General features: G+C 38.5%; 1 protein-coding gene across 1 annotated transcript in view; it reads left to right on the top strand.

Moving 5' to 3' along the window:
- The window catches only part of tgfbi (transforming growth factor, beta-induced), a gene marked incomplete at its 3' end in the record, with an annotated part of 69,017 nt that overhangs the window by 3,103 nt on the left and 38,648 nt on the right, over positions 1-27,266 (top strand). Inside the window, exon 2 of the mRNA XM_079582452.1 lies at positions 1,409-1,507. Within this exon, the coding sequence (XP_079438578.1) occupies positions 1,409-1,507 (99 nt within the window). The remainder of the gene's footprint in view (positions 1-1,408; positions 1,508-27,266) is intronic.

The following is a 27,266-nucleotide window of genomic DNA, read 5'->3' as shown; positions in this document are numbered from 1 at the left end:
TGGACCAGAAAGCCCTTCTTAGAATGTACAAAAGTAAACCATCAAGCCCCTCCCCCTCCCTCCTGATTGGACCGGCCAAGCTGGTTCACAGGAAAGGCTCGTCTCATTGGTCGACACGGGAGGATACTGGACTCTGATTGGCTGCAGAGATCCAGGAAGTGTAACCTGTGAATACTTTACAAAACCAGGCGGTCGATTCACTTTAACTGAGCTTTACCCAAATCTAAAAGCTTTAAAGAAAAGCATCAAAATAGCAACAAAAACTAGGATGAAAACGGAAGAGCGACAAAAAACACAACAAGAAAGTCATAAAAACATGATGAAGTCGACAGTTGCTAACCGGTAGCATGCTAGCGTCTTGAGCGGCTTAAACACTGACTCAGACTGAGACTCTGTCGACAAACTGTAAGAATCACAGAGAAAGGTTTCCTGTTCTCACTTTGATGTGTTCATTTAGTCTTCAGAGTGGAGCAGCTCTTTAGTAAATCCTGCTGTGGCTCCAAAGACACAGAGTTCTTCACATAAACGACTGTTTTTACTGTTTTCTTCATGAGCAGTAATTACGAGTTCATAAAAATGGCACTGTCACAGTCGTCTTCAAAAACATGACAAAAATTTAATTAAAAACGACGAAAAAATGACAAAAAAATGACGAAAAAATGACAAAAAAATTGATCAAAAAAGTACGAAAAAATGACAAAAATGTGACAAAAAAATGATGAAAAAATGATTAAAATGTGACAAAAAAAATGACAAAAAATGGATCAAAAAACGACGAAAAAATGACAAAAATGTGACAAAAAATGACTAAAAAAATAATAAAAATGTGACTAAAAAAATGACAAAAATTTGATTAAAAAATGACGAAAAAATGACAAAAATGTGACAAAAAAATGATGAAAAAATGATTAAAATGTGACAAAAAAAATGACAAAAATTTGATGAAAAAATGACGAAAAAATGACGAAAAAATGACAAAAAAAGGACAAAAAATTGATCAAAAAAGTACGAAAAAATGACAAAAAAATGACAAAAAAATGACAAAAAAATGACGAAAAATGATTAAAATGTGACAAAAAAATAGAAGAATTTGATTAAAAAATGACGAAAAAATGTGACAAAAATGAGACAAAAAAATGGCCTCATTTTCATCCTGAGCAGAGATATTATTACATGTTGTAGTACTGCATAATTCTACTGCGGTATTCAAAATGGCCGCCGGAAGTGTATGGAAACATATGCACAGATACAGACGGCGTCGCGTCATAGAAAAAATATAAATGTCGGGATATTTTTCTTTCAAATAGAGTAAAAGTATTTCTCGGCACATAAACTACTCAAGTACATTTAGTTTCTGTTTGGAGTTTGTAAAATGATTAATGATCTCCCCCCTTCTCTCCCCCCTCAGTCCTAACGTGTGTGCGATGCAGCAGATCCCAGGCACGGATAAGAAGTACTTCACCAACTGCAAACAGTGGTACCACCGTAAGGTCTGCGGACAGTCCACGTGAGTCCCGCCTCCTCCTCCTCCTCTTCCTCCTCCTCCTCCTCCTCCTCCTCCTCCTCCTCCTCCTCCTCCTCCTCCTCCTCCTCCTCCTCCTCCTCCACAGCGCCCCCTGTGTGTGGAGCGAGGCGCTGTGCAGATGCTCTCTCTTCTGTATTATTGCCTTCCAAACCTCAAACCTGGGTCTGTGGTCTCGGTGCTGATTGGTTCATGTCACTGCTGTGAAAGGGCCGTTCAATGACACCAGTGCAGTGTCAGGGGGAAAAGGTTAAGGCACAACAGTTTTTTCACATTATTATTATTTTATTCTTATTTTTTTGCCAAATGTTTGTCCCATTTTTTTCCATTTTTTTTTTTTTTTTTCATTTTTTTGCCCATTTTTCTCCCATTTTTCTCCCATTCCTCGACCGTAGAGATGACCCTGATGCTCTTTCACACATTATTGTTCTGTTTCTGGTTGTAGACGACCCATGCTTTAGTATCGGTATCGGAGACCTGGCCCTCGGTGTAACACGTGACCAAAAAATGACCAAAAAATAACAACAAAATGTGACAAAATGTGACAAAAAAATGACAAAAAAATGACAAAAAAAATGACAAAATGTGACAAAAATGTCTCCTCCTGGTTTTTTGGTCGGTTCATGTATTTCGTTATTTGACAAAAATGTGACAAAATGTGACAAAAAAAATGACAAAAATGTGACAAAAAAATGGCACAAATATGACAAAAAAAGGAATAGAAAAAAGAAAAAAAAATGAAAAAATTGTGACAAAAAATGACAAAAAAAATGACAAAATGTGACAAAAATGTCTCCTACTGGTTTGTTGGTCGGTTCTTGTATTTCGTTATTTGACAAAAATGTGACAAAAATGTGACAAAAATGTGACAAAAAGTTCACAAAAATTTGACAAAAAAAAAAAAAAAAAAAAAAAAAAATTGACAAAATGTGACAATGCGCTGGTTTGTTGGTCATTTCTTGTGTTTAATTATTTGACAAAAAAATAACAAAAAATGACCAAAAAAATGACAAAAAAATGACAAAAAAATGACAAAAAAAAACGACAAAAAAAAAGACTGTGGCGAGTGAGACTATACGGTGTTCCTGTTCAAGACACTTTGATGAGAACATTTTCTGCTGGTGGTGTTCCTTCCTGATTTTTTTCAATGAAAAAAATGTGCCTTTTCTCAAAAAAGGTTGAAAAACACTGGGTTAAGGTACTACTGTTTTTTCTACATTATTATTATTTTCTTCTTATTTTTTTGCCAAATGTGTGTCCCATTTTTTCCCCATTATTATTATTTTTTCTTCCCCTTTTTCTCCCATTCCTCGACCGTAGAGATGACCCTGATGCTCGTTCACACATGATTGTTCTGTTTCTGGTTGTAGACGACCCATGCTTTAGTATCGGTGTCGGAAACTGTCCCTCGGTGTAAGACGTTCATAATAAACAGTTTCCGGCACACACAGTGGAGGGTTTGCAGATTCTCAGTTGTGAAATGGAGTCACCCTAATGCTGAGCTTCTGTGTGAGCCGAGCAGATGTTTCCTGTTCTGATTCAGTCACTTTTCAAACTCTTTACGTTATGAGTCAAATGTAGCGACAGAAAGAGGAAATGTGAATTCTTGGAGAAAAGCAGGAAGTCGTTCTTACAGTAAACGGTATCGATACTCGCTCTGACGTTTGTTACTTTAAAAAGGACCTTTAACCCCTTCACTCCCGCCTGAACCGAGCACATTCTCTCCCGTTTGGCTTTACCCCAATCCAAAAGCTTCTGGAGAAAAGGTGAGAAAATAGCAACAAAACTGAGACGAAAACAAGGATGAAAATGTGACAAAATAGTGAGAAAACTTTGACAAAAATGTGACAAAAATTTGATTAAAAAAATGACAAAAAAAGACAAAAAAGTGACAAAAATTTGATTAAAAAATGACAAAAATGTGACTAAAATGTGACAAAAATGTGACAAAAAATGACAAAAAAATGACAAAAAATGACAAAAAAATGACAAAAAATGACAAAAAAATGACAAAAAATGACAAAAAAATGACAAAAAATGACAAAAAAATGACAAAAAATGTCAAAAAATGACAAAAAATGACAAAAAAATGACAAAAAATGACAAAAAAATGACAAAAAATGACAAAAAAATGACAAAAAAAATGACAAAAAAATGACAAAAAATTGATTAAAAAAATGACAAAAAAAAGACAAAAATGTGACAAAAAATGACAAAAAATGTATTTAAAAAATGCCAAAAAGTTACAAAAATGAGTTGAATACCCGACAATAAAATGATGGGAAAAAAAATAGTGATGACGTGAGGAAAGAGATCCTCTGGGTTCAGGCGGGAGTTAAGAGGTTAAAACCACTGAAGCTACGAATGCGGTCACAGAACGAGGCGAACAGGGAGAGGCGAGTCGTTGTTTGTTTACGCGTCGCCATGACGACACTTAGCGCCGGGAGGTTTGGACTGAGCAGATCATTCAGGTTCTGTCTGTCGTGTGTTTGGTTCCTTTGCCAACATTTTGACAGTGATCAGTGAACTCAGAGAAATGACGTCGCCTCTGCAGGACCCGGATCCGGATCATTTTACTTTACATGTTAAAATGAAGGAAAAAAAAACATCCCCCCAAATGAAAAGACCAGAATCGGTATCGACAAACATGGCCCTAAAGTATCATAACGCAGGCCCCTGAACGCCTCATCCTGAAAGAACTGGTCTTCAGCCTCTGAGTGCCTTGTTCCATTGGTTTGTTTGGATTTTATTTATCTTCCCGGAGCCGCTGGTTTGTTGAAAAAATGACAAAAATGTGACAAAAAATGACAAAAAAAATGACAAAAAAATGACAAAAAAATGACAAAAAATGACAAAAAAATGATAAAATTAGACAAAAAAATGAAAAATTGACAAAAAAATTACAAAAAATGACAAAAAAATGACAAAAATGTGACAAAAAATGTGACAAAAAATGTGACAAAAAATGATAAAAATTTGACAAAAATGTGACAAAAAATGACAAAAAAATGACAAAAAAAATGACAAAAAAAATGACAAAAAAATTACTAAAAAATGATAAAAAATTGACAAAAATGTGACAAAAAATGACAAAAAAATGACAAAAAAATGACAAAAAAATGATAAAATTAGACAAAAAAATGATGAAAATTGGCAAAAAAATTACAAAAAATGACAAAAAAATTACAAAAAATTACAAAAATGTGACAAAAAATTAGCCTGGCAAACCCCAGACTGAATATCACTAGTGATGCCAATTCATTTTCTCGTAGGAGAGGTGTGGTTTACGATCGTCCATACTCGTTTATTGGGCGATACGAAAAAGAAAAAAAAGGTCTATCATGCGTCTGCACGAGGCCACGGCCAATCGTATCATCGTTTTTTTGTTGGGTATTCAACTCATTTTGGTAACTTTTTTATCACATTTTTTGTCAATTTTTGATTTTTTTGTAACATTTTGTCACATTTTTGTCAAATTTTTGTCATTTTTTTATTTTTATCCGTAAATAAACTTCATCGTCATCGTCTTGCCGTCCCTCCTCGCTCTGTGATTGGTTCCCAAATCCACCGGAAAATTAGGGCCATGGTCCCCAGGCTGTTGTGCAGGTAGAAATAATTCGAGCGCTCACAGCAGCCTGGTGTTAGCCAGGTTAGCAAAAAATGACACAAAAAATGACAAAAAATTACCAAAAAATGACGAAAAAATGACAAAAACGTGATAAAAGTGGAGGAAAAAATGACAAAAACGTGACAACGCTGGTTTGTTGTCGGTTCTTGTATTTCGTTGTTTATCTTCTGTTGGTTCTTGTATTTCGTTGTTTATCTTCTGTCGGTTCTTGTATTCCGTTGTTTATCTTCTGTTGGTTCTTGTGTTCCGTTATTTATCCTCCAGGAGCCGCTGGTTTGTTGTCGGTTCTTGTATTCCGTTGTTTATCCTCCTGGAGTCACTGGTTTGTTGGTTCTTGTATTCCGTTGTTTATCTTCTGTCGGTTCTTGTATTCCGTTGTTTATCTTCTGTTGGTTCTTGTATTCCGTTGTTTATCTTCTGTCGGTTCTTGTATTCCGTTGTTTATCTTCTGTTGGTTCTTGTATTCCGTTGTTTATCTTCTGTCGGTTCTTGTATTCCGTTGTTTATCTTCTGTTGGTTCTTGTATTCCGTTGTTTATCTTCTGTCAGTTCTTGTATTCCGTTGTTTATCCTCCTGGAGTCGCTGGTTTGTTGTTGGTTCTTGTATTTCGTTGTTTATCTTCTGTCGGTTCTTGTATTCCGTTATTTATCTTCTGTCGGTTCTTGTATTTCGTTGTTTATCTTCTGTCGGTTCTTGTATTCCGTTGTTTATCTTCTGTCAGTTCTTGTATTCCGTTGTTTATCTTCTGTCAGTTCTTGTATTCCGTTGTTTATCTTCTGTCGGTTCTTGTATTCCGTTGTTTATCTTCCAGGAGTCGCAGGTTTGTCGGTTCTTGTATTCCGTTGTTTATCTTCTGTCGGTTCTTGTATTCCGTTGTTTATCTTCTGTCGGTTCTTGTATTCCGTTGTTTATCTTCTGTCGGTTCTTGTATTCCGTTGTTTATCCTCCTTGAGCCGCTGGTTTGTTGTTGGTTCTTGTATTTCGTTGTTTATCTTCTGTCGGTTCTTGTATTTCGTTGTTTATCTTCTGTCGGTTCTTGTATTCCGTTATTTATCTTCTGTCGGTTCTTGTATTTCGTTGTTTATCTTCTGTCGGTTCTTGTATTCCGTTGTTTATCTTCTGTCGGTTCTTGTATTTCGTTGTTTATCTTCTGTTGGTTCTTGTATTTCGTTGTTTATCTTCTCTCGGTTCTTGTATTTCGTTGTTTATCTTCTGTTGGTTCTTGTATTCCGTTGTTTATCCTCTGTAGGTTCTTGTATTCCGTTGTTTATCTTCTGTTGGTTCTTGTATTCCGTTGTTTATCTTCTGTTGGTTCTTGTATTCCGTTGTTTATCTTCTGTTGGTTCTTGTATTCCGTTGTTTATCCTCTGTAGGTTCTTGTATTCCGTTGTTTATCCTCTGTCGGTTCTTGTATTCCGTTGTTTTTCTTCTGTCGGTTCTTGTATTACGTTGTTTATCTTCTGTCGGTTCTTGTATTACGTTGTTTATCTTCTGTCGGTTCTTGTATTCAGTTGTTTATCTTCTGTCGGTTCTTGTATTCCGTTGTTTATCTTCTGTCGGTTCTTGTATTCCGTTGTTTATCTTCTGTCGGTTCTTGTATTCCGTTGTTTATCTTCGGTCGGTTCTTGTATTCTGTTGTTTATCTTCTGTCGGTTCTTGTATTCCGTTGTTTATCTTCTCTCGGTTCTTGTATTCCGTTGTTTATCTTCTGTCAGTTCTTGTATTCCGTTGTTTATCTTCTGTCGGTTCTTGTATTCCGTTGTTTATCTTCTGTCGGTTCTTGTATTCCGTTATTTATCTTCTGTCGGTTCTTGTATTCCGTTGTTTATCTTCTGTCGGTTCTTGTATTCCGTTGTTTATCCTCTGTCGGTTCTTGTATTCCGTTGTTTATCTTCTGTCGGTTCTTGTATTCCGTTGTTTATCTTCGGTCGGTTCTTGTATTCCGTTGTTTATCTTCTGTCGGTTCTTGTATTCCGTTGTTTATCTTCGGTCGGTTCTTGTATTCCGTTGTTTATCTTCTGTTGGTTCTTGTATTCCGTTGTTTATCCTCCTTGAGCCGCTGGTTTGTCGTTGGTTCTTGTATTCCGTTGTTTATCTTCTGTCGGTTCTTGTATTCCGTTGTTTATCTTCGGTCGGTTCTTGTATTCCGTTGTTTATCTTCTGTTGGTTCTTGTATTCCGTTGTTTATCCTCCTTGAGCCGCTGGTTTGTCGTTGGTTCTTGTATTCCGTTATTTATCTTCTGTCGGTTCTTGTATTCCGTTGTTTATCTTCTGTCGGTTCTTGTATTCCGTTGTTTATCTTCTGTCGGTTCTTGTATTCCGTTGTTTATCTTCTGTTGGTTCTTGTATTCCGTTGTTTATCTTCCGTCGGTTCTTGTATTCCGTTATTTATCTTCCGTCGGTTCTTGTATTCCGTTGTTTATCTTCTGTCGGTTCTTGTATTCCGTTATTTATCTTCTGTCGGTTCTTGTATTCCGTTATTTATCTTCTGTCGGTTCTTGTATTTCGTTGTTTATCTTCTGTCGGTTCTTGTATTCCGTTGTTTATCTTCTGTCGGTTCTTGTATTTCGTTGTTTATCTTCTGTTGGTTCTTGTATTTCGTTGTTTATCTTCTCTCGGTTCTTGTATTTCGTTGTTTATCTTCTGTTGGTTCTTGTATTCCGTTGTTTATCCTCTGTAGGTTCTTGTATTCCGTTGTTTATCTTCTGTTGGTTCTTGTATTCCGTTGTTTATCTTCTGTTGGTTCTTGTATTCCGTTGTTTATCTTCTGTTGGTTCTTGTATTCCGTTGTTTATCCTCTGTAGGTTCTTGTATTCCGTTGTTTATCCTCTGTCGGTTCTTGTATTCCGTTGTTTTTCTTCTGTCGGTTCTTGTATTACGTTGTTTATCTTCTGTCGGTTCTTGTATTACGTTGTTTATCTTCTGTCGGTTCTTGTATTCAGTTGTTTATCTTCTGTCGGTTCTTGTATTCCGTTGTTTATCTTCTGTCGGTTCTTGTATTCCGTTGTTTATCTTCTGTCGGTTCTTGTATTCCGTTGTTTATCTTCGGTCGGTTCTTGTATTCTGTTGTTTATCTTCTGTCGGTTCTTGTATTCCGTTGTTTATCTTCTCTCGGTTCTTGTATTCCGTTGTTTATCTTCTGTCAGTTCTTGTATTCCGTTGTTTATCTTCTGTCGGTTCTTGTATTCCGTTGTTTATCTTCTGTCGGTTCTTGTATTCCGTTATTTATCTTCTGTCGGTTCTTGTATTCCGTTGTTTATCTTCTGTCGGTTCTTGTATTCCGTTGTTTATCCTCTGTCGGTTCTTGTATTCCGTTGTTTATCTTCTGTCGGTTCTTGTATTCCGTTGTTTATCTTCGGTCGGTTCTTGTATTCCGTTGTTTATCTTCTGTCGGTTCTTGTATTCCGTTGTTTATCTTCGGTCGGTTCTTGTATTCCGTTGTTTATCTTCTGTTGGTTCTTGTATTCCGTTGTTTATCCTCCTTGAGCCGCTGGTTTGTCGTTGGTTCTTGTATTCCGTTGTTTATCTTCTGTCGGTTCTTGTATTCCGTTGTTTATCTTCGGTCGGTTCTTGTATTCCGTTGTTTATCTTCTGTTGGTTCTTGTATTCCGTTGTTTATCCTCCTTGAGCCGCTGGTTTGTCGTTGGTTCTTGTATTCCGTTATTTATCTTCTGTCGGTTCTTGTATTCCGTTGTTTATCTTCTGTCGGTTCTTGTATTCCGTTGTTTATCTTCTGTCGGTTCTTGTATTCCGTTGTTTATCTTCTGTTGGTTCTTGTATTCCGTTGTTTATCTTCCGTCGGTTCTTGTATTCCGTTATTTATCTTCCGTCGGTTCTTGTATTCCGTTGTTTATCTTCTGTCGGTTCTTGTATTCCGTTGTTTATCTTTTGTCAGTTCTTGTATTCCGTTGTTTATCTTCTGTCGGTTCTTGTATTCCGTTGTTTATCTTCTGTCGGTTCTTGTATTCCGTTGTTTATCTTCTGTCGGTTCTTATATTCCGTTGTTTATCTTCTGTCGGTTCTTGTATTCCGTTGTTTATCTTATGTCAGTTCTTGTATTCCGTTGTTTATCTTCTGTTGGTTCTTGTATTCCGTTGTTTATCTTCTGTCGGTTCTTGTATTCCGTTGTTTATCTTCTGTCGGTTCTTGTATTCCGTTGTTTATCTTATGTCAGTTCTTGTATTCCGTTGTTTATCTTCTGTTGGTTCTTGTATTCCGTTGTTTATCTTCCGTCGGTTCTTGTATTCCGTTATTTATCTTCCGTCGGTTCTTGTATTCCGTTGTTTATCTTCTGTCGGTTCTTGTATTCCGTTGTTTATCTTATGTCAGTTCTTGTATTCCGTTGTTTATCTTCTGTCGGTTCTTGTATTCCGTTGTTTATCTTCTGTCGGTTCTTGTATTCCGTTGTTTATCTTCTGTCGGTTCTTGTATTCCGTTGTTTATCTTCTGTCGGTTCTTGTATTTCGTTGTTTATCTTCTGTCGGTTCTTGTATTCCGTTGTTTATCTTCTGTCGGTTCTTGTATTCCGTTGTTTTTCTTCCTGGAGTCGCTGGTTTGTCGTTGGTTCTTGTATTTCGTTGTTTATCTTCTGTTGGTTCTTGTATTCCGTTGTTTATCTTCTGTCAGTTCTTGTATTCCGTTGTTTATCCTCCCGGAGCCGCTGGTTTGTTGGTTCTTGTATTCCGTTGTTTATCTTCGGTCGGTTCTTGTATTCCGTTGTTTATCCTCCCGGAGCCGCTGGTTTGTTGGTTCTTGTATTCCGTTGTTTATCTTCGGTCGGTTCTTGTATTCCGTTGTTTATCTTCTGTCGGTTCTTGTATTCCGTTGTTTATCCTCCCGGAGCCGCTGGTTTGTTGGTTCTTGTATTCCGTTGTTTATCTTCGGTCGGTTCTTGTATTCCGTTGTTTATCTTCTGTCGGTTCTTGTATTCCGTTGTTTATCCTCCCGGAGCCGCTCGGTTTGTTGTCGGTTCTTGTATTCCGTTGTTTATCTTCGGTCGGTTCTTGTATTCCGTTGTTTATCCTCCCGGAGCCGCTCGGTTCCTGTTTTCTCCTGGTTTCTCCGTTACATAAGGCACATTCCAGCCCGTCCAGCAGAGACAGGAAGCTCCTCCGTCAGAGGAACTCCCTCTGGGCATCAGCAGAAGGTGGCACGAAGTCCAACCACAGCAGAACCGAGGACACAGACTCTCACTGGAGGAGCTTCTGTAGATGTTTCCCCTGATCCTCAGTCACAAACCTCGTCTTATTAAATGTGTTTCATCGTTTCTTTCTGGGACAGTCATGTGACCTCAGCACAGATGAGCTGAGGTCACATGACGCCTTTCTGGGGCAGTCATGTGACCTTCGCTCATCGACTCCGGGACCAGAGTTTCCACAGAGGGATTCTGAGCTGACGCAGTTTTAAAGTTTTCATGATTTACCTGGTTTAACCTCTTACCTCCCGCCTCAACCGAATGCCTTCTGTCCTCTTTCGCTACAGGCCTGTGTAACACCTCATTTGAAAGCTAAGACCCACAAAATTCACCCACAAAACGGATCTTTTTCCTCGCGTTGTTGCTGTGTTGTGTCACCTTTGTTTATGTTTTTTTTTTGTTGAGTTTTTGTCACTTTTTTGTTGATTTTTTGTCACTTTTTGGTTGAGTTTTTGTCACTTTTTGGTTGAATTTTTGTCACTATTTTGGTTGAATTTTTGTCACTTTTTTTGTGAGTTTTTGTCGTGTTTTGGTTGAGTTTTTGTCACTTTTTTGTTGATTTTTTGTCACTTTTTGGTTGAGTTTTTGTCACTTTTTTGGTGAGTTTTTGTCAGTTTTTGGTTGAATTTTTGTCACTTTTTGGTTGAGTTTTTGTCACTTTTTCGTGAGTTTTTGTCACTTTTTTGTTGAGTTTTTGTCACTTTTTTGGTGAGTTTTTGTCAGTTTTTGGTTGAATTTTTGTCACTTTTTGGTTGAATTTTTGTCATTTTTTGGTTGAGTTTTTGTCATTTTTTGGTTGAGTTTTTGTCACTTTTTGGTTGAATTTTTGTCATTTTTTGGTTGAGTTTTTGTCACTTTTTTGGTGAGTTTTTGTCAGTTTTTGGTTGAATTTTTGTCACTTTTTGGTTGAATTTTTGTCACTTTTTGGTTGAATTTTTGTCATTTTTTGGTTGAGTTTTTGTCACTTTTTGTTGCGTTTACATCCTTGTTTTCTTCTCATTTTTTTTGGCTGTTTTGGTGGCTCAGAGGTTCTTAAAGAGACAGAGGCCTATTTCAAGACATTCACTGCAGCCATTTTGAGAGAGACATTTTATACAAGGCAGTTATTCTAATTTACTGCATTTACAGACCGACAGAAGGTTTGTCATCATTGTAGTGAGATATAGACTGGTGCTATGGGACTGACAAAAGCAGAACACCCCCTCTTTAAAGCAGAACACCCCCTCTTTAAAGCAGAACACCCCCTCTTTAAAGCAGAACACCCCCTCTTTAAAGCAGAATACCCCCTCTTTAAAGCAGAACACCCCCTCTTTAAAGCAGAACACCCCCTCTTTAATGTTCTCTGTGAGGAAACTCCTGTGTGATATTGGGCTAAACAAAACCAGTGATGGATTGAAACGTACAGTAACAACAGTAAAGCTGAGCCGTCACCGTCAGAGGCAGAGTCTCGGTGTGAACGCCTGAAGGGACGGAGTTACGAGGCGGTTATAGAGCCCTGACCCCGCGGCCCCCGCTGTGACCCCCCCGGCCCCCCCCCCCGGCCCCCCCGGCCTCAGACAAAGCCGGCCCTGTCCTGGACTTTCCACCGCGGGTCAGGCATGAATGGACGTCTGTCTGAGGCAAACGCCAAACGCTCCAACGTTTCCTCTGTGACTGCGGCTCACGTTTCAGACACTTCACCTCCGAGCGTGAGGCGAGCGTGAGGCGAGCGTGAGGCGAGCGTGAGGCGAGCGTGAGGCGAGCAGAGAGCAGAGCGTGAGGCGAGCGTGAGGCGAGAGGAGAGTCAGAGCGTGAGGCGAGCGTGAGGCGAGCGTGAGGCGAGAGGAGAGTCAGAGTGTGAGGCGAGCGTGAGGCGAGCGTGAGGCGAGCGTGAGGCGAGAGGAGAGTCAGAGCGTGAGGCGAGCGTGAGGCGAGCGTGAGGCGAGCGTGAGGCGAGCGTGAGGCGAGCGTGAGGCGAGAGGAGAGTCAGAGCGTGAGGCGAGCGTGAGGCGAGCGTGAGGCGAGCGTGAGGCGAGCGTGAGGCGAGCGTGAGGCGAGAGGAGAGTCAGAGCGTGAGGCGAGCGTGAGGCGAGCTGTTGTGGATATGATACCGATACTTTAGGGCCATGTTTGTCAATATCGATACTGGTCATTTCATTTGGGGGGATGTTTTTTTTTTGCTTCATATTAATTCATATTCATTTTTGTCACTTTTTTAGTCATTTTTTAGTCATTTTTTTTGTCTTTTTTTGTCTTTTTTTTGTCATTTTTTGTCATTTTTTTGTAATTTTTTTGTGTCTTTTTTAGTCATTTTTAGTCATTTTTTTGTGTCTTTTTTAGTCATTTTTTAGTCATTTTTTTGTCACTTTTTTGTCACTTTTTTAGTCATTTTTTTTTTGTCTTTTTTAGTCATTTTTTTGTCGTTTTTTTGTCTTTTTTTGTCTTTTTTTGTCATTTTTTGTCATTTTTTTGTAATTTTTTTGTGTCTTTTTTAGTCATTTTTAGTCATTTTTTTTTTGTCTTTTTTAGTCATTTTTTTGTCGTTTTTTTGTCTTTTTTTGTCTTTTTTTGTCATTTTTTGTCATTTTTTTTGTCTTTTTTAGTCTTTTTTTTGTCACTTTTTTGTCACTTTTTTAGTCATTTTTTTGTCGTTTTTTGTCGTTTTTTGTCTTTTTTTGTCTTTTTTTGTCATTTTTTTGTCATTTTTTTTTTGTCTTTTTTTGTCACTTTTTTAGTCATTTTTTTGTCGTTTTTTTTGTCTTTTTTTGTCATTTTTTTGTCTTTTTTTTTTGTCTTTTTTAGTCATTTTTAGTCATTTTTTTGTCATTTTTTTGTCTTTTTTAGTCATTTTTTTGTCACTTTTTTGTCACTTTTTTAGTCATTTTTTTGTCGTTTTTTGTCGTTTTTTTGTCATTTTTTTTTGTCTTTTTTAGTCTTTTTTAGTCATTTTTTTGTCATTTTTTTTTGTCTTTTTTAGTCTTTTTTGTCACTTTTTTGTCGGGCTTTTTTCGCGATTTTGTCACTAGTTTTTCAGGAAGCTTTTAGATTTGGGTAAAGTCGAATCTCCAGGTGGGGGTTAAGGGGTTAAAGCAGCACTAAGTAACGTGTTTACCTTAATAAATCCTCCCCGTAGTCCCTGTGGGGGTGATACAAGTGTTTATGGGATGATTGGAGGGTCTTTCATCGCCCCCTGGTGTCTCTGGACAGAAAACCATGTTTGCAACATGACTGCCCCCGGTGCGGAGAAAGCAATACACACTAATGGAATCACGAAGAAGAAGCTAACATGCTAACGGGCAAAGCTAACTGCGGCTAACGTCACTTTAAACAGTATTTACAGCCAAGTTTGAGTGAAAAAAAATATTTCCATTGTATAATTGGATGCACAATAACCCTCTGTCCCTTCACCTTTCCTGTCAGCGTAGGATTTACTCTCCAAGACAATTAATAAGTTAAAAAATCGTAACTTGATACGACACCTGCAGTTGCGCTTATGGCCTCTAGGGGGAAGAGTGACTAGTGCTGCTTTAAAGAGCCGTGACTCTATGGTCGGTCACTCAGTGCGTCTTCATCGATCAAGGCTTGAACTTTGACACAGACTCACAAAACTTAAGGTCTCCTGTAATGTTCCCGCGGCGCTCGTGTCTGCGCCTCGTGGTCGCGCCTCGTGGTCGCGCCTCGTGGTCGCGGCCGCACATGTGTTGGACTCATCACGGCTGTACATACCAAACCCTCAGATAAATACAGGAGCCTCAGCGTCTGTGGTTTCACTGAACACGTCCCACATCACCTCAGCCCCTGTTATTACACCTCTGGATCTGGATCAGAGTTAACGGATCAGGCTAAAGCTAACGGCTACAGGAAACATTTATCTAGCACGCTAAAGTTTCCCGGGCTAGTCGACTGCTAACTGGTTTCACTACAGGATCGTTTCACTCTCATTCTGACGTAAAAATCCATCATGAATGAATGTAAAGAAACTTATAATGTATAAATAGGCTCTGTTTATGTTTATGATTGTCTTAGTTTACTAAGTAACTCTTCCCCCTAGAGGCCATAAGCGCAACTGCAGGTGTCGTAGCAAGTTACGATTTATTAATTGTCTTGGGGAGTAAATCCTACGCTGACAGAAAAGATAAAGGGACAGAGGGTTATTGTGCATCCAAATATACAATGGAAATATTTGTTTTCACTCAAACTTGGCTGTAAATACTGTTTAAAGTGACGTTAGCCGCAGTTAGCTTTGCCCGTTAGCCTGTTAGCTTCTTCTTCGTGATTACATTAGTGTGTATTGGTGGCTCCGGTCCGGTGGCAGACAAGTTGCAAACATGGTTTTCTGTCCAGAGACACCAGGGGGCGATGAAAGACCCTCCAATCATCCCATAAACACTTGTATCACCCCCACAGGGACGACGGGGAGGGTTTATTAAGGTAAACACGTTACTTAGTACTGCTTCAAGATAAACGGAGCTAAACTAAACACGAGTTTTGAACAGAATCGTGTTTAAACTGCAAATGAGAGCTTGTTATTTGCATTTTCTCAATTTTAACCTAATGTTTGAGAAAAGGACGATGTTTACAAGTTCACATCGTCGAAGCTGCTCTTCACGCTCGCTCCGCCTGCTCTTCACGCTCGCTCCGCCCGCTCTTGTTTTCATAAACCCCCCCCCTGTGTGAAACAGCCACTGTATAAAAGTCGGTTAAAACGTGGCCCGGACTCCGTGTGACTGAACCGGAGCCTGAGGACCCGGGAGCCTCTTAACCATCTCCACATGCCGGCAGAGGAGCCCCCCCCCACACGCCGCTGATATTGGGAGCAGCTGCCGTTTGGGGGGGGGGGGGTCCACATATATCACGTCTCCAAAACAAAAGCTCTCACATCCAGCTCTGATGATGAGAAAAGCGTGTGGACCTGAACGCAGCTCCTGAAGGTTTACTTTGGCTCTGCTGGACCTTCAACCACAGACTCAGGAGACGACTCAGAGACTGTGGGAGAGTCTGGATCCTGCTCTAATCACCAGATTCAGCTGCATGAAAGAGAACCCGCCTCGTGTTTACGTGAAAACCTGCCGTTACGTTTAGAGCTCACCCCGGCCTGAGCAGGGTTCATGTCGTCGACTAAAGTATTTAGTCTTAATTTTAGTCAAAGGGATGTTTTTGTGACTAAAACTGGTCTAAAACTGAATTAAGGGGAAACACTACAGGCAAAACTCAATTTTTTTCAGTTTTCAGGTTTTGGGCCAAATCTGTCTCTGAACATACAAGCTTTCACCCGGAAACAGAAAACACGCCTAATCTTCACAATAACATGTTTAAATATTGCGCTGATTCAATGTTCCCCCATAGACTTATATGGGAGAACACAATTTCAAGGGCCTTTTTCTCCAAACACATTTTTCTGTCATTGTGGCGACACTATGTCCACGTCAGTCGGACCTAAAGACGTCACATTTTCCAGCCTTGGACTGAACAATATGTGGAAGATTTTTTCAGAGGGATTTTTTTATTATTTAATCCTTAGCCCCATTTATTGAGTTTTGAATGTGAAAAAATAAGGCCAAAATTACATTTTTCCACATTTTTCCACTAAAAAACAGCTTATTTTAAAACTGAACAAGAAATCCAAAATCCCCTCTGAAAAAGTCTTGGCAACTCATTTATCAATAAAATCAAGCCATAAATTTGAATGTAGCTCTGTCCATTATTCAGATTTCAGATGGGAAATTTGGGACATTTTTAGGAATAAAACACCTTGTTCTTATATGAAAAGATAAAATGACAGAAAACTTGCCATGTATTTTTTTCTCACATTTATGCCAGTGATCGACAGCAACAGTTTCAAATTGATATCTGTAAATATACATTTTTTCCCTGTTCACCTGCAGTGTCTGGCCTTAAAAGTTTCTCATGAGGCTAAAACTATGACTACAATGTCCAGATATTTTAGTCAGTCCAACGGTACCTGCGGGGGGGTCTGCTGAAGCTGCTGTCCCACCGTTTCAACCTCCAGACTCATCACTGGGCTGGTTTTCAGGAGACATTTTCATCTTGGTGTTTGAAGGATCACGCCTGACGGAGGAAAGAGCTGCTGTAATGTGATTGGCCGTATGTGCAGTGGGCGGAGTCAGTCACTCTGGTGTTATTTAGCTAAAAAAAAAAAAACCTTTGGCAACATAAAAACACAGTCCGAGGGTTTGTTGGTTCTGAACTTCAGGTTTAAGTGATTAAATACGTCCTACAAAACCAACACTTAACCCCTGAACTCCCGCCTGAACAGAGTGCATTTTCTCCAGTTTGGCTTTACCCCAATCCAAAAGCTTCTGGGAAAAAGGGGAGGAAATAGCGACAAAACTGAGACGAAAACAATGATGAAAAAGTGGCAAAAATGTCACAAAAATTTGACAAAACAATTACAAAAAATGGACCAAAATTGATGTTTGAGTCGACTAAAATCCGACTAAATAAAAGTGAAAAGGAGAGACTAAAATCATCCACACTTGTATTGAGCGTCTGAAAGAGCCTCAGATCATGTTTAAAGGATCAGCTCTGAGCTTTGTTCATGTGGAGCAGAAACATGAAGCAGAGGAACAACATTAAACATGATTAGAATCAATATTATCAATCTAAGTCGACTAAATTAGTCTGAAATTTACTTGCAATTTTAGTCGACTAAAACTAGAGTAAAAATGGGGATGAAATGTTCTTTTTTTGTCACATTTCTTTTTTTTTTTTGTATTTTTTTGTCATTTTTTTTTCAAATTTTTTTGTCATTTTTTTCATTTTTTTTGTCATTTTTTGTCATTTTTTTCAAATTTTTTGTCATTTTTTGTCCATTTTTTTTTTTGTCTTTTTTTTGTCTTTTTTTTTTGTCATTTTTTGTCACATTTTTGTCATTTTTTTGTCTTTTTTTGTCCATTTTTTTTGTCTTTTTTTGTCATTTTTTTGTTTTTTTTTGACATTTTTTGTCATTTTTTGTCCATTTTTTTGTCTTTTTTTGCTCTTTTTTTTGTCTTTTTTTGTCATTTTTTTGTCTTTTTTTTGTCTTTTTTTGTCATTTTTTTGTCTTTTTTTGTCATTTTTTGTCCATTTTTTTTGTCTTTTTTTGTCATTTTTTTGTCATTTTTTGTCATTTTTTGTCCATTTTTTTGTCTTTTTTTTGTCATTTTTTGTCTTTTTTGTAATTTTTTTGGAGAGACTAAAATCATCCAAACTTGTATTGAGCGTCTGAAAGAGCCTCAGATCATGTTTAAAGGATCAGCTCTGAGCTTTGTTCATGTGGAGCAGAAACATGAAGCAGAGGAACAACATTAAATATGATTAGAATGAAGATTATCAATGCAAAGTCCACTCAATTAGTCTGACATTTAGTCGACTAAAACTAGACTAAAATTGAAGATTGAAGGAGGAAACGTGCTCAGCTCAGGCGGGGGTTAAGAGGTTAATATGGGTGTGTTTGGAGCAGCCGCTCTACGATAAACCACCCGTGGAGTTTTTATTTGTTTGGGTCAGACGGATGTAACATTAGTCTGATGTTTGTGCTTCATGTGCTGGACTCACAAACACAGTGTGAAAGTCCTGGTTCTCCTGCAGAGGCTCCTCAACTCTGACTGGAGAACATTCTCTCAGGAACAGCTCATTCCAAGCCTGACGGCAAAAAGGCAGAAGAAATGGTAAAATGGGGGAGGGATTGGGGAGGAAATAGGGAAAATATTATTAACCTGTTAACTCCCGCCTGAACCGAGAGGATCTTTTTCCTCACGTCGTCACATTTTTTTTCCATCATTTTTTTGGCACATTTTTGTGAAATTTTTGTAATTTTTTTGTCATTTTTTGAAGCGAATTACAGAGGTGGGAGACTCGAGTCACATGACTTGACTCGAATCACATGACTTGACTCGAGTCACATGACTTGACTCGAGTCAGACTCAATTTTATGGTGATTAAATATTAATTAGGCTTTAAATCCAAATCCATGAGCTTGATTGATGAGTTTGATTTTAGCCTAAATTTTCAAAATCATTATATCTTGAGAAAACACTTGTTATTTTCAAGATTAAACACATGAAAAGTCGACACGCTGGAGTTTGACTTGAGGCGACTTGGCGGCTAAAGCTAGACTTGACTTGACTTGACTTGACTTGGACCTGCTTGGGACTTGCATTTAGTGACTTCCTCCCACCTCTGGCGAATTATCAGCGAGTCTCACTTTAGAACATTTGGAATCGATCAGAGACGTTTTATATTCTGTCGTATCAATAACTCCTCGTTCAGCAGGAACTTTTCAGGCTTTACCCCAATCCAAAAGCTTCTGGAAAAAAGCTGTGAAAATAGCAACAAAACTGAGACGAAAACAATGATGGAAATGTGACAAAAAGTGACGAAAATTGATGAAAAAATTACAAAAAAATGGCAAAAATGTGACAAAAAATTGGCAAAAAAATGATAAAAAATTGACGAAAAAATTGAAAAATATGATGAAAAGTGACAAAAAAAGTGACGAAAAATGATGGAAAAATTACAAAAAAAGTCAAAAAAAATTGTCAAAAATTTGTCAAAAAAATTGAAAAAAAATGGAAAAAATATGACAAAAAAGTGACGAAAATTGATGAAAAAATTGATGAAAAAATAAAAAAAAAAATGGCAAAAAAAATGACAAAAAAAATGACAAAAAATGTCAAAAAATGTAACAAAAAATGTGACAAAAATATTACAAAAGTTTGACAAAAAATTAGAAAAAAATGACTAAAAACGACAAAAAAAATGAGGAAAAAAGTTACAAAAATGAGTTGAACGCCCAACAAAAAAATGATGGAAAAAAAATCTGATGACGTGAGGAAAAAGGAGGGAGTTAAGAGGTTAAATCCTCCCCTTTTATCCACCGTCCTGATGTGTAAATCCAAACAGTGTTAGTCCGTGTGTAGAGAAACACTGTCAGGGCTTTGTATCTGATGTGGACGATAGATTCTGTCACATCAGCAGGAAAGAGGTTATAATATCTGGGCTGTAATGATGTTAAACAGTGACGGGGATAAAGGGCAGCCCTGTCTCGTCCCCCTGAAAAACATCAACTCCTTTAATAAAATAATACGTTCCTGAGCTGCCGTTTGTGGGCAGTTATGCAACGTCTCAATATATCAACAAAACGATGTTCCAAAGCCAATATAACATGTGGATTTAATATAAACATATGGATTTAATATAAACATGTGGATTTAATATAAACATATGGATTCACGGTCATAAAAACCTCTGGCTGAACCTTCCCTCTCTGTGATATATCACTTCAAACTGACAGGCCTGGTCACTGCCATGAACAGGGGTTTTAATGTTTTTAAGGTTGGCAAAAAAGTCAGTTTTGTAGGTCTGAGCTTTCAAATGAGGCGCTACACTGGCCTGTGGAAGAAGCTTTTCTGTTTGGGTGAAGCTGAGCTGGGGAAAAGGCGGGGGTTGAGGTTAATAACAGACTCAGTTTGTTGTTCCAGGCCTGAAGGCTTTAGCGGCAGCAGGAGCCGGGGCTGGTCCAGAGAGAGAGGAGGGAACACGAGATTAACCCTCACGTAAATCAAAAGTATTTATACTGCACTTTTAAAGCAACACAAAGTATTTATACTGCACTTTTAAAACAACACATCTGTCACTGAAGCAAAAACAGAATGAACTTTTCCTGTGACTCAGAGGGGTTAAAGTGGAACGTCCCTCAGACGGTGAATAATAAAATATATTTGCATTGAACACCTTTCACCTGCCTTTATCCAAAGTTTCCAGAGGTTATTTTAAAGGGATAATTCAGGATGTTTGACGTAGGGCCTCATTCAGGGGCGGACTGGCCATATGTTCATTCTGGAAGAGCACAGAAGGGCCACTGGCTCCAGGGCAGGTCTGGCCTCTCAATGTGCTCCTCTTCTCCCCCGCCGTAACCGAGCTTTACCTAAATCTTGAAGCTTAAAAGAAAAGCATCAAAATGGCGACGAGGATGAAAACGGAACAAAAATGTGTCCAAAGAAAATGTGTCAAAAATGTGACAAAAAATGACAAAAAATTGCTAAGAAATTGACGAAAAAATGACAAAATGTGATTAAAAAAATGACGAAAAAATGATGAAAAAATGACAAAAAATTGATAAAAAATGTGACAAAAAAAAAAGACAAAAATGAGACAAAAAATGATGAAAATGTGATCAAAATTTGACGAAAAAATGACCAAAATGTGTGTGGATCGGGAAGTCTGGGCGTCTCTGCTGAGACTGCTGCCCCCGCGACCCGGCCCCGGATAAAGCGGAAGAAAATGGATGGATGGATGGCAAAAATGTGACAAAAAATGACAAAAATTGGATAAAAAATTGACAAAAATTTGTCAAAAAAATTGCAAAAATGTGTCAAAAATGTGCCTGAAAAGCAACAAAAAACGTGACAAAAAACCAACGATAAAAAGCTGTGAAAAACCAACAAGAAATCCATAAAAACACAACTACAAACCAACAAAACAACACAAAAAGGGAAGAAGAAAAAACATGACAAAAACAAAACAAAGCAATGAAGAAAAACAATGAAAAACCAATAAAATAGCCATAATAACACAACAAATACACACACAAAAAAGTGAGGAAAAATGTCACGAAAACACACAAAAAAGCTATGAAAAAACATGACAAAAAACATGACAAAAATGAGGCGACGTGACAAAAAGTTTCAATCACTTTTGTAGGTCTTAGCTTTCAAATCAGGCATTACACTCTTGCTCGGTCAAGAAGTGTCGCATTTACTCTGATTTGGGGGATTTCTGGAGATTTATTTCTTTTTTTTGTAATTCGTGCAGTTCTTTAATTGAAGAGTTTCTTGGCGCTAGGCTAGTGCTAGGCTAGTGCATTTCTATGGTATCAGCTAGCCCGCATTAATAGCAGTGTGACCCGCTCCACAGTGAATGTCTGTGTCCATAGAATCATTTTAAATCCCTTATATTTGAGCAGCTTGGTGGTTGTATAAGCTACGCAGCGGCGGAGTGATCTGCAAGAAAATAGTCCCTCAGAATGCGATCGTTCATGTGATGCAGGTCAGTTATATTCCAAACATGTATGTGGTTAGTCTGGTGTTATGAGTGATTTGCCTCAGGTGCTCTGTGGAGCGGGTCACACTGTGTTTAACCCCTTACCCCCCGCCTGAACCGAGTGCATTTTCTCCAGGTCGGCTTTACCCAAATCTAAAAACTTCTTGACTGGAGGTTACATTCTACAGGTCAGAGCAACACCTCACTTTACAGCTACAAAACACATTTAAACAGTCACTTTTTTAAGCAATTTTTCATCACATTTTGTCCATTTTTTTTTTTTGGTCAATTTTTTGTCACATTTTTGTTTTTTTTATCACATTTTTGTCATTTTTTAATCACATTTTTGTTTTTTTATCACATTTTTGTATTTTGTGTGTTATATTTTCATCACTTTTTTCACATTTTCATCCTCGTTTTCGTCTCATTTTTGTCGCTAGCCTTTTCATGAAGCTTCTAGATTTGGGTAAAGCCAAACTGGAGAAAATGTGCTTGGTTCAGATGGGGGTTAAGGGGTTAATGCAGGCTCGCTGATACCATAGACATGCACTAGCCTAGCATTAGCCTAGCGCCACGAACCTCTTCAAACATAAGAACTGCATGAATTACAAAAAAATATGTATCTCCATAAATCAGCAACACTCTGGATAACGAGGACATGAGGCCCTGTGTCAAACATCCTGAAACATCCCTTTAAGTGTAAATGAGTCAGACATTTTGGAAAGTCCAAATGGCGGCTGCATTACCACAAAATGTGATACAAATGTGTCAAAAAAATTGCAAAAATGTGACAGAAAAATGACATTTAAAAAAAAAAAATGTGACAAAAATTCTACAAAAAAAGACCAAAAAATGACAAAAAAATGATTAAAAATTGACGAAAAAATTGACAACAAATTGACAAAAAATTATAAAAAATGATAAAAAAAAATGACAAAAAATTGACGAAAAAATTACAATAAATGTGACAAAAATTATACAAAAAATGACCAAAAAATGATAAAAATTGACGAAAAAATTGACGAAACAATTGACAAAAAATGACCAAAAAATGTGACAAAAAATGTCACAAAAAAATGTCAAAAATTTGATTAAAGAAATGACTAAGAACGACAAAAAAATGACAAAAAGTTACAAAAATGAGTTGAATACCCAACAAAAAGATGATGTAAAAAAAATGTGATGATGTGAGGAAAAAGCTCCTCTCGGTTCAGGCGGGAGTTAAGAGGTTAAATCCTCCTCTTTAATCCACCGCCCTGATGTGTAAATCCAGACAGCATTAGTCCATGTGTAGAGAAACACTGTCATGTATCTGACATGTAAGACAGATTTGGGTAGTGCCTGGGATGAAACCTGGAGAACCCTCTGTGTGGTGACTGTACAGGCCGGTGCTGCTGCTGCTGAATGTAAAAGTCCAAAGCTGAGCGTCATAAATCTGCAGCTGAGCGGGCGGTCGTGAAGCAGCGGGAGGTCAGGGGTCGCCGTTCGTCAGGGAGGGAGAGGAAACAGACGACGTGAAGCGTGGAGGAGCAGATGAGGAAACCGTCTGCTGCTGCTGAGAACTCAAACTGTGGGAACCAGAGTCCAGCGGTGCCTGCAGGGGGGTCTGCTGCTGAGAGCTCAAACTGTGGGAACCAGAGTCCAGCGGTACCTGCAGGGGGGTCTGCTGCTGCTGAGAACTCAAACTGTGGGAACCAGAGTCCAGCGGTGCCTGCAGGGGGGTCTGCTGCTGAGAGCTCAAACTGTGGGAACCAGAGTCCAGCGGTACCTGCGGGGGGGTCTGCTGAAGCTACTCAAACTGTGGGAACCAGAGTCCAACGGTACCTGCAGGGGGGTCTGCTGAAGCTACTCAAACTGTGGGAACCAGAGTCCAGCGGTACCTGCAGGGGGGTCTGCTGAAGCTGCTCAAACTGTGGGAACCAGAGTCCAGCGGTACCTGCAGGGGGGTCTGCTGAAGCTACTCAAACTGTGGGAACCAGAGTCCAACGGTACCTGCAGGGGGGTCTGCTGAAGCTGCTGTCCCACCATTTCAACCTCCAGACTCATCCTGCAGACTCTGGAGAGCTGAAGGAGGAAAGAGCTGCTGTAATGTGATTGGCCTTATGTGCAGTGGGCGGAGTCAGTCACTCTGGTGTTATTTACCTAAAAAAACAAACATTTGGCAACATAAAAACACAGTCCGAGGGTTTGTTGGTTCTGAACTTCAGGTTTAAGTGATTAAATATGTCCTCCGAAACCCACACTTAACCCCTGAACTCCCGCCTGAACCGAGTGCATTTTCTCCAGTTTGGCTTTACCCCAATCCAAAAGCTTCTGGGAAAAAGGGGAGAAAATAGCAACAAAACTGAGACGAAAACAATGATGGAAATGTGACAAAAAAGTGAGAAAATGTTGATGAAAAAGTGACGAGAAATTTATGAAAAAGTGGCAAAAATGTCACAAGAAATTGAGAAAAATGAGAAAAATTCAACAAAAATTCAACAAAAAATGTGACAAAAATGTGACAAAAATTCAACAAAAATGTGACAAAAATGTGACAAAAATGTGACAAAAATGTGACAAAAATGTGACAAAAATGTGACAAAAATGTGACAAAAATGTGACAAAAATTCAACAAAAATGTGACAAAAATTCAACAAAAATGTGACAAAAATTCAACAAAAAAATGAGAAAAATTCAACAAAAATTCAACAAAAAATGTGACAAAAATGTGACAAAAATTTAACAAAAATGTGACAAAAATGTGACAAAAATTCAACAAAAATGTGACAAAAATGTGACAAAAATTCAACAAAAATGTGACAAAAATGTGACAAAAATGTGACAAAAATGTGACAAAAAAGTGACAAAAAACTAGCGTTAAAGCAGCGTAAATGCAGCACTTCCACAAAGACACATGTGAACCTCTGACCTCCCGTCTTAACCCAGTGCATTTCCTCCAGTTCGGTTTTACCCAAATCTAAAAGCTTCCCCACTGGAGAGCATCAGTATAGCGCCTCATTTGAAAGCTAAGACCTACAAAAGTCATTGTACCCTTTTGTCACATTGTCACCGCATGTTTTTGTTGTTTTTTCATTACTTTTTTTGTTGTGTTTTTGTTAGTTTTTTTGTCGGTTTTTCGTTGCTTTGTCGTCACGTCTTAGTCACTTTTTGAGTCACGTTTTTGTTGCTTTTCTGGCTCACTCGTTGCTGTTTTGATGCTTTGCTTTTAAGCTCTTAGATTTGGGTGAAGCTCGGTTAAGTCACTGAGGCCTGAGGGGAGGGAGTGGAGTTGTTGTTGGCGGTGGGAGTTTGCTGTTGTGTCTTTGTGTGAATGTGAGCTTTGTTGTTGATGGTGTTGGATCTTTGAGCATCTCCTCAAAGCTGGTGCATGTTATTACTCTCTGACAGTTTCCTCATGGAGCTGCAGTAAATTCCCAGGCCGTGTCTCAGTCTGTAAGTTGGAAAATGCGGTCGCTCGACGTTAATATCGTTCCTGTGGTTTTTCTGCGTCATTAACATTTGATCTGAGGAGGTTTTCGGCGCCGCTGGATCTGTTTCCAAACCACAAAGAGCACAGACTGATCTGATCCTCCAGCTCAGACAGAAACATGGAGGTTTCTGTTCCCAGATCACTGAGGAAGGATCTGGGGCGTCCCGTAAGAGTCATGCAGCGACTGTGCCCGAATCAAGGCCTTAAATGTCATTAAGAAGCATTAAATAAGATTCACCCTGGCTTTAAATCTTAGTCTGAGGGTTTATTGGTTTTCTTTAACCTCTTAACTCCCACCTGAACGGAACCGATTTCCTCCAGTTTGGCTTTACCCGAATCAGAAAGATTCTTGGGAAAAAGCACAAAAACAGCCACAAAACATGAGAAGAAAACAAGGACGTAAACGCGACAAAAAAGTGACAAATTCAACAAAAATTCAACAAAAAAGTGAAAAAAATTCAACAAAAATGTGACAAAAAAATTAGAAAAATTCAACAAAAAAATAACAAAAATTCAACAAAAAAATTAGAAAAATTCAACAAAAAAATAACAAAAATTCAACAAAAAAATGAAAAAATATATGAAAAAAAAAGTGACATAAATGTGACAAATTCTATAAAAATTCAACAAAAATGTGACAAAAATTCAACAAAAAAATGAGAAAAATTGAACAAAAAAAACAACAAAAATTCAACAAAAATTCAACAAAAATTCAACAAAAATTCAACAAAAAAATTAGAAAAATTCAACAAAAATGTGACAAAAATTCAACAAAAAATGACAAAAATTCAACAAAAATTCAACAAAATTTCAACAAAAATTCAACAAAAATTCAACAAAAATTCAACAAAAATTCAACAAAAATGTGACAAAAAATGAAAAAAAATTCAATAAAAATTCAACAAAAATGTGTCAAAAAAAAATAAGCTTCCCCCTGGCATTAAATCAGACGTTACTGGAAAATGAGGACATTGTTGAACAAAAGCTCTGCTGAGTTCATTAAAATCACCAAAGCAATGTAATACAAACCCGTTCCCTCTAACATCGTAATGTCTCGGTGTAGAAGCTTCACAGGATCATAGAAACCTCTGATGGACACATCTGGAAACATCTGCATCCTCGGCTAAATGCTAACGGCTACAGGCTGAGCAGTGACCGGGCTGATGCGCTCGTCCCGTCCCGTCCCCCCCCCCGTATTTCACTCCTCACACATTCCATAAGCGGCTGTTGCTCTTGGATCCGGACCAGACTCAGGACGGACTCGGCTCCTGAACGGAAAACCAGGAGTTATCGTAACGTTTTTAGTGGTGGGGGAGGAAACCGAAGCAGAGAGACTGGCCCGGTCCAGGAGGGAATCCAACCCGGGACCTTCCAGCTGTGGAGTCACTGATGAATAATACCAGAAAAGCCTTGATGTTTTAACCCCTTAACTCCCGCCTGAACCGAGCACAGTTTCTGCAGTTTGGCTTTACCCCAATCCAAAAGCTTCTGGGAAAAAGGTGAGAAAATGGCGACAAAACTGAGACGAAAACAAGGATGGAAATGTGACAAAAAAGTGAGAAAAGTTTGATGAAAAAGTGGCAAAAATGTCACAAAAATGTCACAGGAAATTGACAAAAATCTGCCAAAAAAATGATAAAAATGTGACAAAAAAGTGAGAAAAAAAATGATGAAAAAGTGACGAAAAATTGCCAAAGAAATGATAAAAATGTGACAAAAAAGTGATGAAAAATTGATGAAAAAGTGGCAAAAATGTCACAACAATGTCACCAAAAAATACTAAAATTTGATAAAAAATAATAAAAAAAGTGACATAAATGAGTTGAATACCCAACAATGAATGGGAAAAAAATGAGTTAAGAGGTTAAAGGAGCCTCGTACTTTGAGACTAAAGTTAGAATCTGCAAAGTCTGGTTAAAGTGAACAGGACATGACATCATCACCTCAGGTCTGTGAAGCGATGACATCATGGAGTCCTGATGATGTCATGGAGTCCTGATGACGTCATGGAGTCCTGATGACGTCATGGAGTCCTGATGACGTCATGGAGTCCTGATGACGTCATGGAGTCCTGATGATGTCATGGAGTCCTGATGACGTCATGGAGTCCTGATGACGTCATGGAGTCCTGATGACGTCATGGAGTCCTGATGACGTCATGGAGTCCTGATGATGTCATGGAGTCCTGATGACGTCATGGAGTCCTGATGATGTCATGGAGTCCTGATGACGTCATGGAGTCCTGAGGATGTCATGGAGTCCTGATGACGTCATGGAGTCTCTTTAATGAGCTCCGGTCTGGGCTCAGGAGTCGCCCGTCATGTTGCTTTACAGTGGTGTTAAACATGACGTCCTCCTCATGAGTCTCCTCTGGGTCTGCTGGGTCTGGGTCTGGGTCTGGGTCTGGGTCTGGGTCTGGGTCTGGGTC

The sequence above is a fragment of the Gobius niger genome, assembly GCF_951799975.1.
Source record: "Gobius niger genome assembly, chromosome: 24".
NCBI classification, from domain to species: domain Eukaryota; kingdom Metazoa; phylum Chordata; class Actinopteri; order Gobiiformes; family Gobiidae; genus Gobius; species Gobius niger.
This window is presented reverse-complemented; position numbering and strand designations above follow the sequence as displayed.